General features: G+C 41.0%; 1 protein-coding gene across 4 annotated transcripts in view; it reads right to left on the minus strand.

The window, feature by feature from the left end:
• ACCS (1-aminocyclopropane-1-carboxylate synthase homolog (inactive)) overlaps positions 1–12,977 on the minus strand; it is a 34,368-nt gene that overhangs the window by 592 nt on the left and 20,799 nt on the right. For all 4 annotated transcript variants that reach the window (XM_063437299.1, XM_063437302.1, XM_063437301.1 and 1 more), the window contains 11 exons: positions 11,961–12,031; positions 10,846–10,915; positions 9,119–9,185; positions 7,452–7,549; positions 6,748–6,825; positions 6,279–6,379; positions 5,448–5,537; positions 5,064–5,109; positions 2,035–2,176; positions 453–595; positions 64–217 (listed from right to left, as the gene is read on the minus strand). In XM_063437299.1, the coding sequence (XP_063293369.1) occupies positions 64–217; positions 453–595; positions 2,035–2,176; positions 5,064–5,109; positions 5,448–5,537; positions 6,279–6,379; positions 6,748–6,825; positions 7,452–7,549; positions 9,119–9,185; positions 10,846–10,915; positions 11,961–12,031 (1,060 nt within the window). The remainder of the gene's footprint in view (positions 1–63; positions 218–452; positions 596–2,034; positions 2,177–5,063; positions 5,110–5,447; positions 5,538–6,278; positions 6,380–6,747; positions 6,826–7,451; positions 7,550–9,118; positions 9,186–10,845; positions 10,916–11,960; positions 12,032–12,977) is intronic.

Consider the following 12,977-nt stretch of genomic DNA (forward strand, 5'->3'; position numbering starts at 1 on the left):
GATCAGTGGTTTCTGAGATGCAGTTTTCTAGCCACTTCTATAAAAGCAAAACTCAGTCCTTACCCAGTTGCAAGCGGTGGGTCTTGTCGGAAAAAATCACCCTGAACCAGCCTGGTTCACCACACTCAAATGCTTTGCCACAAGACAGGAGGACCTTGTTGTCAAGAAAGTGCCTCCACAGCGCCACCTCCTCTTCGAAGGTGGGAGCCCGCAGGTACTGAAAGAGAAAAAGCCATCAGCACAAAATTGTCAGAGAACACAAAAACTATGTCAACTGTACATATTAAATGGGACACTCTGAGCATAAACACATCTTTAATGCATGAGACAGGGTTTGGCCTCTAAGTATTTTTCCATGCTCTGTATCACATAATACCAGAGAGAAAGGGTAGAGATAGGATGAAAGTATCTGAGCTGCACTCACTCATTTCACTTCCTACTCAGCCACTCACCTTCCGGAAATCAATCCAGATGAAGAATCCGGCACTGCGGTTGAGAAAGGGCACACCTAAAGCGCGAAGCTCTTCGGCTACATACGCCTGAGCTGCACGGAGACGGGCGTGATTTACCCGCAAGTAAACTTGGTTGATCCAATCTGGGAAAAGAAAAGAGATACATTAACATAGAACATTCTTCCCACACAAGAATAAGGGCCTGGGCACTCAGAGGTCAACCTTAAAGGGACACTATAGTCACCTGAACAACTACAGCTTAATGTAGTTGTTCAGGTAGGATCTATAGCTCCCTGCAGGCAATCTAATGTAAACACTGTATTTTCAGAGAAAATACAGTGTTTACATTGATTGATAGGAATACCTCCAGTGGCCGTCACTCAGATGGACACCAGAGGGACTTCCTATCATGCAAGGCCCTAAAAAGGCCCTGTACACGTCAGACGTAAAATACGTCTGACGTGTGCAGGAGAGAGAAGGCAGTGTGTGCGCGCCTTCTCTCTCCAGCCTGTCAGCAGAGGAGGGGGGCGGGCATGCGCGGTGGTGCGCTCAGGACTTCAGAGGGTGGCATGAATGCCGCCCTCTGAAGTATGTGCGCATGTGTGGCTAAGCCGCGCATGCGCACAAGGGAGCAATAACGCTTCCAAATGGAAGCGTCTGATAGCTCCCTGCTTGCGCACGCCTATTTCGTCATTTTGACGAAATAGGGGGCGCGGCTTCACAAGGCTCCCGGTGCTGGAACCAGGTGAGTAAATTCGGCTGCCTGGAGAGTCCCTTTAAAGGGACACTATACTCGCCAGAAAAACTACAGCTTAATGGAGTTGTTCTGGTGAGTATAGTCAGACTCTGCAAACTTTTTAATGTAAACACTGCCTTTTCAGGGAAAGGCCAAGCAACACCTCTAGTGGACAATCCTCAGACGGCCACAAGAGGTGCCTCCTGGGGCAGTGCTGCACAGTGTGCAGCACCGACGTTCAGCATCTCCATGCTCTACAGAGAGAGCCACAGAGACACTGAGCTTTCCTCATCGAGATGCATTGATTCAATGCATCTCTATGAGGAGGTTCTGATTAGTCAGGGAAGCATTTGGCCCCACCATGCCTCCTTCATGATCTCCTCCTATGGGAAAGCATTGGATTGGCTGAGAACATCAATTCTAACAATGTCAGCCAAGGAGGCGGATCGGCGCAACACTGGAAATAAGAAATGTTTTCTTACCTTTTAAGGGGAGCAAGCCACCTAAATGTTTGTATCTGGAAAGGCAGTGTTTACATTGAAAAGCCTGCAGTTGTTCTGGTGACTATAGTGTCTCTTTAAGGGAAGGAAAAAAAGTGAGACGGATACAATCCACAGAGTTATATACAATATTAGGCAAATCCCTCTTTATCATGTCAGAGTGCAAATCAGGTAATATTGCTTTATATAAACCTGGCAAAATGTCATTAGGGGTCAGTAAACTGTGGTCTGAAAGAGCGTGTTATTGCCTGATTAGTTTTTGAGCCAGAGCTACCAAGTCATTGGTTGTAGGGGAGTGTGGCTCAAGTGTACTAAAGTATCACAAAAACATGTTATGCGGTCTTACCTCTGTCACGAAGCAGCTGGGCCATTTTAAACTGAACGGGACCACAGACACCATGGAAATAGCAGAGAGAGGCCACCCCATTGCACACATCCTGATTCTGGGAGTACAAGGTCCCAAAACGAATTCCCGATACGGCAAAATCCTAAACATATAAAACAAAAGCGAACAGATTACTACACTAGAGAACCATCAATTGTTATCTCACTGCAACCACTGCATGTCATGTGATCTCACTAGAACCACTACATGTCATGTGATCTTACAGCTACCATCAATACAACACATAAACGTATCTGTTTTTAATTTGAAATTAGCTAACCTTTCCCATTATAACCTGGTAAAAGTAGATGGTGTCAATGTACTTATTCCACTTAATTTATTGGGAGTTTTCCAAGGTACACTGGCTATTTAATGAAAGAACAGGGTTTATAGGCGCTCACTATACCGTAAGATAACAATGGGGGCTGCTGTATACAATACAAGGATTCCCAAACCTTGTGTATTGGTGAAACAGAAAATATAAGATGTGGCGTATACTGCGCCCAAAAATTATACGTACATACACCTCTGCGAGGAAAAGTTGGTAAAATACCTCGGAATAATAAAACAGAAAAAAATAATAGTGCAATACAGTATATAACAGTGCAAATATTTGTGCTAGGTAACTGTAGGAAAAACACTCACATACAGTAGAGCTATATAAGAGCTCTACTTTTTTCAGCGTGGACGGTATAATCCCCGTCTAAGGATGTAAGGTGGTGAAGATGGTACTGGTCCTCCAAATGCACAATGGGGATAAAAGAGAAAGAGACGCTCTGATAGTGTAGTAAGTACTATAAAATCAGGGTGATAAGATAAAGTAATGTACTTACAATTTTTAGAGCAAGACTTGCTCTAGTTATCACAGCATGGGTGGTACTATCCCCACCTAAGGATATGATGGCACCAGGTAGTTGAAAAGGACATAGAGGAATAATATATAAAATAATAAAAGAATAAATGTCTAAAAGTATAAAATAGACTATTTATTATCAAATATCACATATAAAAGTATAGGTACAAATGTCCAAAGTATAAGGGGGTCCCACTTGACGCGTTTCGCCTCTCCAGAGGCTTTATCAAAAGTGACACTTTTGATAAAGCCTCTGGAGAGGCGAAACGCGTCAAGTGGGACCCCCTTATACTTTGGACATTTGTACCTATACTTTTATATGTGATATTTGATAATAAATAGTCTATTTTATACTTTTAGACATTTATTCTTTTATTATTTTATATATTATTCCTCTATGTCCTGTTCAACTACCTGGTGCCATCATATCCTTAGGTGGGGATAGTACCACCCATGCTGTGATAACTAGAGCAAGTCTTGCTCTAAAAATTGTAAGTACATTACTTTATCTTATCACCCTGATTTTATAGTACTTACTACACTATCAGAGCGTCTCTCTCTTTTATCCCCATTGTGCATTTGGAGGACCAGTACCATCTTCACCACCTTACATCCTTAGACGGGGATTATACCGTCCACGCTGAAAAAAGTAGAGCTCTTATATAGCTCTACTGTATGTGAGTGTTTTTCCTACAGTTACCTAGCACAAATATTTGCACTGTTATATACTGTATTGCACTATTATTTTTTTCTGTTTTATTATTCCGAGGTATTTTACCAACTTTTCCTCGCAGAGGTGTATGTACGTATAATTTTTGGGCGCAGTACACTGGCTATTTACTAGACTTTTGCATTTGATTCCATCCGAATTGCAATTCGTCTGAGTTACGTTTCTCCAAAGTGCCATATGAATATATAACCAAGCTGGTCTATGCAGTCCTACTTGTGGTGTCAAAGAGAGAGATGGTCGATGGGGACAAAAAGAATGACTGATGTCTAGGGGACAGCCACTTATTTGATTTTATCTACAGCTCAAGTAAGAAGTGACCACTAGAGGGAAAGGGAGTAAGTAAAAAAATATATATCATATATGATATACTAAATATATAAATATAGATATTTTTTTTTTGCGCCTCCTCTTTTTCCCTCATTGGTTACTTTTCTCACTTGATTTGTGAACCAAATGACGAGAAAATGTGCCTATTGTGTACTGCAAAATATATAAAGATTTATATTATATATATATATTTTGCAATACACTGATCGTCCCATTTTGCGCCCTTTGTTGTTTGTCCGAATAGTTTCCCTGAATGAACCGTCAAATGAACGGGTACTGGAGTTCTCAAACTGCATTTTATTTTCAGAAAAGAACGGTTCAGTGGAACCAGATATTTCAGCTGTGTACAAATCTAATATTCACCCAAATTCCTGAAATGAAGGCTCTAAAGTCGAAAGTGAAACACATTGTGCCGGTGTACCAGAGAATTATGGGAAATGTTTCCAGTCTATTCCTTTTCAGAAAACAGCTCTGTTCTCACAAGATTATGTTAATCAAAATGTATTTAAGTCCCTCTCAAAAAAAGGGAGTTCCTATAAAAAAATTGACACGAGTCACATCTATATCTATATTGTGGATCACAAAAATACTTTAATCTCACAAAATGTAAGACCAACAGGTCGAGCGGAGAGAAGATAAGGAGGATACGTTTTGTATCATGTGATTAAAAAACTGCAACAATGATGTGTGAGCCTGTGTGTCGATGCATATACTGCTTCTGATAAAATCCTGACTGTGTGCGCACTGAAACACTGCTGTAGGTTTCCAATAATACGGTGTTACTGGGACTACGTGAGTTATTGACCCCGAGTTTTCCACGGTTTCGAGAGAAGACATATGGTATCTTTTCATTCACTGAACTAGATTTTTCCTCTTCCCATTGATCTTCAGATGTTTCTTTGCGTCGGTGCTTTTACTTATTCGATCTAGAGATTTTAGCTGAATATCTTGCAGCTCCGCAGATATCTAACAATACAGTCATAGGAAATATGCAACCCAAGTGATAATTAACATTTTCTGATATTTGTGAAGAGTTATTTTATTTTACACCTAAGATTGGTAAAACTAATATGTACCTACCTTACTGATCCCCCACATAACATGCGTTCTCTGAGGATCTGGAAGTCTGGGTGGGAAAAAAGACAAACGTCAGTGTGGGTTGTGAATTAAATCAGATGATAAACAGAAAAGGAGTGAAATGGAATGAAAAGCAGAAAATGGGGGTTTGCCTTCAGAGGTGCGTTATGCGCAGGTAAGTAGAGAAAAGATATCGGCTCATGTTAAAGGAGAAGAAAGCGAGTTGAGAATTCTGCAGCTTGGAGGTCAGACTAACAGGCAGCAGTAGGACAAGTTAACAGCCAGTAGATACAGTCTTAGTGTGTCGTGATATAGAGCGCTGCGTGCTTTTGGGGTGACAGATGTCAAAATGTGTCTTTGGGGTGACAGCATAACACATTATCTCACTTCTCCATGCTCAATACACTTTGGAATGTTGTAGACTCTTCGAAAACAGACAGCATATAGATCTCATCCACAATGACGTGTAAAGAATGTCTGAAAGAAGATAAAAATGAGTAATCCGTCCTGCTGGATATCATAGGACCGACACATAACAGACCACTCACAATAGGCTTGCATATACATTGGATGGGCAGGGCTGGTGTTGTTCCATATTTGTTAAGGGCACCATGTACAATTGCTTGATATGCGGACTACTCATTCCTGAACTTACCTTTTGTAGTATGTAGTTCTGAAGTCTGTGGTTCTCTAGTAGGGAACAGCTCTCCACTCTGTTCCATTTTACAGTGAGTAAAAGAACAGATTGAGCAGAAAAGAGAGGTGCCACTCAAAGCACATCTCTCCTGCTCCTACCTCTTGATCACCAGAAGAAAAAATGGATTTGTGTGTTAGGGTATGTGTTGTGGGGGTCCTAAGATTCTGTGGTATTCAGATACAGCTGTAACCCTTCTAAGTGAATGTGGTGCGATGTCATTGTAAGGTCAATATCCACTTAGTTCAAGTGGCAGGTAGATATAATTTCCAGACATAGTGTCATGGAAAGCCCACCCATCCAAGTCCAAGGGAGGGTCCTATGCCCACCCATGTAAACGTAATGGCAGGACACAGTGCCCATACATATGTGTTCCTGGGAGGACTCAAAGCCCACCAGAATAAAGTTCCAGGAAGGAACTCACGCTCACACATATCAAGTATTAAACATAAAACCCCACAGCCACCCCTGTAAAAATGGAGGAAGGTCTCAAACACCCCGATATAAAGTTACAGGTATATTACCTCTTAGCAAACTCCAAGAAGTCCATCATTTCTGAAGCTGAGTAAACATCCCCCAAAGGATTGTGGGGATTGATGAGGATCAGCGCTTTAACATTGGTACCCTGAAAGAAAATGCACAGCTTAGAGTGTTGAGGGCTGTGAACCTATCGCTGGATGGGCTGCTTTCTCAAAACAAGTCCTAAATTAGAACACAGATAACTGCGGTGGAATGGACAGAAAAGTGTAAAATCACATAACATTCTCTGTAGATTAAACCTAAAACAATCAGATGGAATTTTGCATTTAGTCAAAAAAAAAAAAAAAAAAAGAATAGAATTTTTTATTTTATAATTTCTTTTTATTTTTATATTTTTTGTCATTATTCGAGCATTAAATGGCATAGCCATCAGAGGTGCTGTTTGTTCATTAGCCATTTATGTTGGTAATTTTTTGGTTTTCAATTTATTTCTAGCGCTGCTTCTCTCCTCACCTGGTCTTTTGCTGCTTGGAGAGTGGTTTCCAATTTCTGAACAGTCAGCTGGAATGGTCGAGTCCGTGGTCCAGAAACCTGAGGGGCAAAATTGAGACAAACTCTTTAAATTGCAACCTACGGCACTTTAAATGTTTTGGCCCACATCTCCCATGATGCTTAGCCAGGAGTGTGCCTGTAAAATCATTATGGGAGATATAGTCCATGAAGAATATATCTAAAATTGCCATTCTCCCCATTTGTTTTACTTCTCTCAGCCAAGGGGTTAATAGACAATGATGTAAAACAGATCTGTCATGTGTTTCTTACATCAATGAATGGTGCATGGGTAAATGGTGCAGAGCATTGCATTTATAAACAATACATTATTAAATCTGCAGAGCATTGCATCACTAAAAAGATCTTTAACTCTGCAGAGCAATCCACTGTTGAACAGTAGTACACAGTTTGTACTTTTAAAGCAAAGTATCATTAAATAATGTACGGGTATATCTGCAGCACATTTCATCACTAAATGGTTACGGTTTGCATCTGCAGAACATTGCATCTCTAAAGAGTGTGCATAGCATGGTTTCACTAAGCAATACATTTTAAATCTGCAGAGTGTTGCATTACTAACCTGCAGTTACATCTGCATGGCATCACATCGCTAAACAGTGCACACATCTTTTTAGAATGGTGTTGTACTGACTGCATCACCTCACCTTGCTCTCTAAGTGAACATAGACCAGTTTAACGCCACTGTATAGAAAGATGCTCTGTGTAATCCCTCCATAGAAGGGAGTGGCAATCAGGATTGAGTCTGAAAAAAAAAGATATGGTGATTATAAACAAACTGTGACACCGCACTCCACCACCAATCACCTCTTACATACTCCCTGAAGAAGTCCGACATCTGACAGGACGAAACGCGTTGGATGTAACCAGATAAAACCGAACTTTTATATATGCTTATTGTTTTTATTTATTGGTTTGGATCCTGCATTTCTTCTATTGGTCTTGGACCTCCACTGTGGACACTCTACTACCACTACCAGGAGTTCCATATGTATATGGAGAGATGCCTTTTTATGCTGCTATTTTGTAAGTGCAATGAATAAATGTGATTTTGTATATTTCTAAACATACTTCACTATATTGCATTTTTTACATTTACATATATCGTGTCAGAGGATACCTACACTCATCATACAACCCCTGAGAGGGTGAAAGGCCTGAATTATCGTTTGTTTGTGAGTGTATTTCCAATCTCACTTATATCCACTATTTATATATACTTTTTTACGCTATGCAAGCTATTTCAATTTTTTCATAGATTCGATTCAAGGACATTTGATTTACATCAGGTTGTCCCCTTTTCTATTTTTATACTTATACGTATTCTGGGTGGTTTCCACTTTTGTTTGCCTCTTACATACTCGGCTGCAATGGCACCGAAAGTGCAGGCATACAAACAGTGTGGATATAAGGTCCCAGTAACTAAGCACAAGGTGGTTTCAGTTTAAATGGACACTATAGTCACCTGAACAACTTTAGCTTAATGAAGCAGTTTTGGTGTATAGAACATGCCCCTGCAGCCTCACTGCTCAATCCTCTGCCATTTAGGAGTTAAATCCCTTTGTTTATGAACCCTAGTCACACCTCCCTGCATGTGACTTGCACAGCCTTCCATAAACACTTCCTGTAAAGAGAGCCCTATTTAGGCTTTCTTTATTGCAAGTTCTGTTTAATTGAGATTTTCTTATCCCCTGCTATGTTAATAGCTTGCTAGACCCTGCAAGAGCCTCCTGTATGTGATTAAAGTTCAATTTAGAGATTGAGATACAATTATTTAAGGAATTACATCTGTTTGAAAGTGAAACCAGTTTTTTTTTCATGCAGGCTCTGTCAATCATAGCCAGCGGAGGTGTGGCTAGGGCTGCATAAACAGAAACAAAGTGATTTAACTCCTAAATGACAGTGAATTGAGCAGTGAAATTGCAGGGGAATGATCTATACACTAAAACTGCTTTATTTAGCTAAAGTAATTTAGGTGACTAAAGTGTTCCTTTAACATAGTCCCGATATACATACTATACTACATGTAAAGAAAATAGATCCACTTAGGATCGATAATACCATTTGAGCCTTACACTGTGATTGGTGAATTGTTAGCAAATGTAGAGATCAAAAGCCACACGGCTTGGTATCTCACAATATCAAATCATGTCGATGGACACAAAGCACCCACCATTTCAAAGCACCACACACACTTAAAGGGTCAAGTGAAGCACCATAAGCAATTTGCGTCATTGTGTCAATGGGAGTTCATCATACTGCTCGATAAGTCACCCCAACCAGACAGATCGGAGGGTACAAATATCCCACTTACCTCCATTATCACAAAGAACAGCTGCCAAAGAAGAGAACAGGGACCCACAGCCATTTAGTACAACAACCTGGAATGCAAAGGACCAATCAAATCACATATTTCTCACCAAATTTACTAGACAGGGGATTGCATAACACCAACACGGCAATTGTAAATCTTGGCTACCTCTGAACAATGTAGACAATTTAAATATTTTCGAAGCTCGATTGTCGATACTCCACAAATTACAGTTTAGTGAATAAGCCAGACAGGGTTTTAAGGGGAGGGGAGGGGGGGTGGTTCATCTGGTATACTGCACAGCGAATGGTTAATATTGTTTTATTCACATGTCTTCTCTCATAAACCCAAGGTTGACATATGGTTAGGTAAATAGATTTTTAGATTTTTTTTGTCCAAATAATTTTTTTTATTGTGAATGCAAGACAGAATCGCAATGACATGCATGGTACCATCAATCAAGAAAAAGCATAGTGCATATAACATATTGGACATTCACTTTTTTCATGATAAATAGAACGTGGGGTTAAAGGAACACTATAGGGTCAGGAACACAAACATGTATTCCTAAACCTATAGTGTTAAAACCACCATCTAGCCCCCCTGGCCCTCCTTGCCCTACCTAAATATAGTAAAATCTTGCTTTTGTTCCCGTCTGTAGCTGCTGGCTCTGCACCTGATCTGCCTCCTTGGCTGACATCATCAGAAGTGTTATAGGAAAGCATAGGATTGGCTGAGACTGTCAAGGAGGCAGATCAGGGGCAGATCCAGCACAAGCCAAACACAGTCCTGGCCAATCAGTATTGATTCAATGCATCTCTATGAGGAATGTTCAGTGTCTCCATGCAGAGGGTGGAGACACTGAATGTCAGTCACATTGCAGTATTGCCCCAGGATAATAATTTCAATTAAAGGTTTGAGAAAAAAAAATGCCTGTAAAGAGACTGGAAGTTTATTTATTCTCTTAACCTGCAGTTCCAGAAATAGCCACCAGAGGGCATCTGCAGACCAATTTAAGGCAGAATTTCTTTTCTAACTGTGCACTTCATAGAAGCAGCTTTTATGCATTTGACTTAGCATGCCAGTGTACAGGGACCTTGATGTCTTGTTATACATTTTGCTTGATGTACTGGAATAGCCATATGAAAGTGTGAATGATGCCTTGAGATTTGGCATTATGGACAAGAGGGACCAATATGTCTGGGCAGGGTCTAGACCTGGGATAGGCAACCTTCGGCACTCCAGATGTTGTGGACTACATCCCCCATACTGCTCTAAAACCCATAATGCTGGCAAAGCATCATGGGAGGTGTAGTCCAAAACATCTGGAGTGCCAAACGTTGCCTATGCCTGGTCTAGACTCTAGAAGACAGTGCTAAGTGAGCAGCTGGTATTGCCATCATGAACCAAGCTTTAATATGTTCCTACATGCACCTCCGTTTCGGCATCTGTGAAAGTGTGCTTTACAGGACTGAAACTTGTAGAAACATTTGCCTTCTGTTTGGAACACATATTAGTGGCTGGGCTAAACTGACCATCTAGCCAGCTAGTGTTGGCTTCCCAGACACGCAAAGATTCTACCTCAAAGCACAAAATGAAATAAGGAAAAGACAGACACAAACAACATAGAGCCCTAATAAAGGGCAATATACAAGCTCCAATTACACAGGCAGAGAGGGTCCTTCTCCATTACCAAGAGGAATACAGTGACTTAAACTGGTACTACTCACGTTTTCAGAACTCAGAGGGGCTGGAGCCTTGCAGTAATACGTCAGGAAGCGAGCAACTTCTTCTCTCAAACTAAGGAAAAATGAGGACAATGTGGAAAAGGGTGGGGGGAAAAAAGTCAGAGGTGATGCAAATACAAAAAACATGCAAATAATTAACAAGGAGCAATACATGATCACTCTGGTGATATACAGATAAGGCAGCCATATGTTATGGGAAACCTAAATGTCAGGGATACATTATATCACTGCCACCCTGCAGGCTAAATCTTTTACTAGTGACCCCAGATAAAGCACTAAGTCATATGTTTTGTTCCACAATTTGTCTAGTTCTAAGTTATTGTTGGTGAGACTGGATGAACGATTTAAGGTCATGGTATTCGAAGTAACACTATTGTCACCCAGACCACTTCATCTCAATGCAGTGTCCCTGTCCTCTTAGCCCTGCAATGCAAAGCATGCAAAATGTGCAGCACTGACCCAGGAAGCACCTCTAGTGACCATTAGAGGTGTTACTAGGCATCAATGTAATAACTACCTTTTCTCTGAAAGGGCCGTGTTTACAGCAAAAAGCCTGCAGGGACAGACTATACTCACCAGAACAGCTACATAAAGCTGTAGTTGTTCTGGTGACTATAGTGTTTCTTTAACTCCTCCTCTGGTGGGTGTTAGTACGAAGGCCAGTAAAGGCACTTTTGTGACACTGACCGAGTAAAACTCAGTCACATGATGCAGAAGCCCCATAGGAAAGCGTTGACTCAATACTTTCCTATGGATAATTTTGAATGCGCATGCGGCACCTGGCATGCATGCCCATTAGGTCCTCTGGGAAGGAGAGGTTACTTACCCTCAGGTAAATAAGACTTAAATATTACATCTCATCATTTGCACCGTGGCTGTGCCTGGGCTGGACTGCAATGCGATTTGCTAAATGTTAAATATAAATTTAATAGAAAAATGAAGCATCTCAAGGAATATGAAAAAAGGTGATATTGAATGTTTTATTCAGGGATGTCAGCATTTTGAGGGTTCGATAAAGATCTGTATCCGTAAAGTCTGGTACAGTCATTTCATGTAAAAGGTTATTTGGGAGAATGTCTGCGTTTCCATGTACTCACAAATTGTGTCCTTTCCAGTCTGGATACTGCAGGAGAGGAGGCTCTATTACATTCATATCACTCTGAGTCAACTGGAGAAACACAAAGGAGCAAGGAATTACTCACAGAGAGCGCAATGCAGACGAAGGTCATATAGAGTTATCATATTCGCATCCTTTGGATCATATCGCTTCACCACAATGTAGGGATGTACTTGAAAAGCGATATGCCCGTACTAGGGAGAATTTAAGGCAGCCGTAATGGAACACTATAGGGTCAGGATCACAAACATGTATTCCTGACCCTATAGTATTAAAACTGCCGGCTAGCCCCCACCCCCCCGCCACCTCCCCAATTAGAGTAAAATCTTACCTTTATTTCCAGTCTGCTACTGCTTTCTCCGCCCCTGATCTGCCTGCTTGGCTGACATCATCAGAAGTGTTGATCTGAGCCAATCAAAATGCTTGCACATAGGAAAGCATTTGATTGGCCGAGCTTGTTACAGAGGCAAATCAGAGGCAGAGCCAGCACAAGCTAAACACAGCCCTGGCCAATCAGCATCACCTCATAGAGATGCATTGAAGCAATGCATCTCTATGAGGAAAGTTCAGTGTCTTCATGCAGAGGGTGGAGACACTGAATGGCAATGCTGCACAGCATGCAGCACTGCCCCAGGAAGCACCTCTAGTAGCCATCTGAGAAATGGCCACTAGAGGTATCCCAAGGCTGTAATGTAAACACTGCATTTTCTCTGAAAAGCCAGTGTTTACAGCAAAGAGCCTGATGGGACTGAGGGATACCAAGCTGTAGTTGTTCTGTTGATTATAGTGTCCGTTTAATTATATAATACGAGTCTTCTTTGGGATCACTTAATGAGTTAACATGAAAGCTAAATTTTTATCAAGGAGCACTTTTCATGTCCTGCCATACAGTATGTTGAAGTAATATGTATTTAGAAAGAGACATGATATATCTGGCAACCTCAGACCCATCCTCTACCCCTAAACTCAAATTTGACCCTCAATATTGACTAGCAAC

This window comes from Pelobates fuscus, chromosome 12 (assembly GCF_036172605.1).
Source record: "Pelobates fuscus isolate aPelFus1 chromosome 12, aPelFus1.pri, whole genome shotgun sequence".
NCBI lineage: Eukaryota > Metazoa > Chordata > Amphibia > Anura > Pelobatidae > Pelobates > Pelobates fuscus.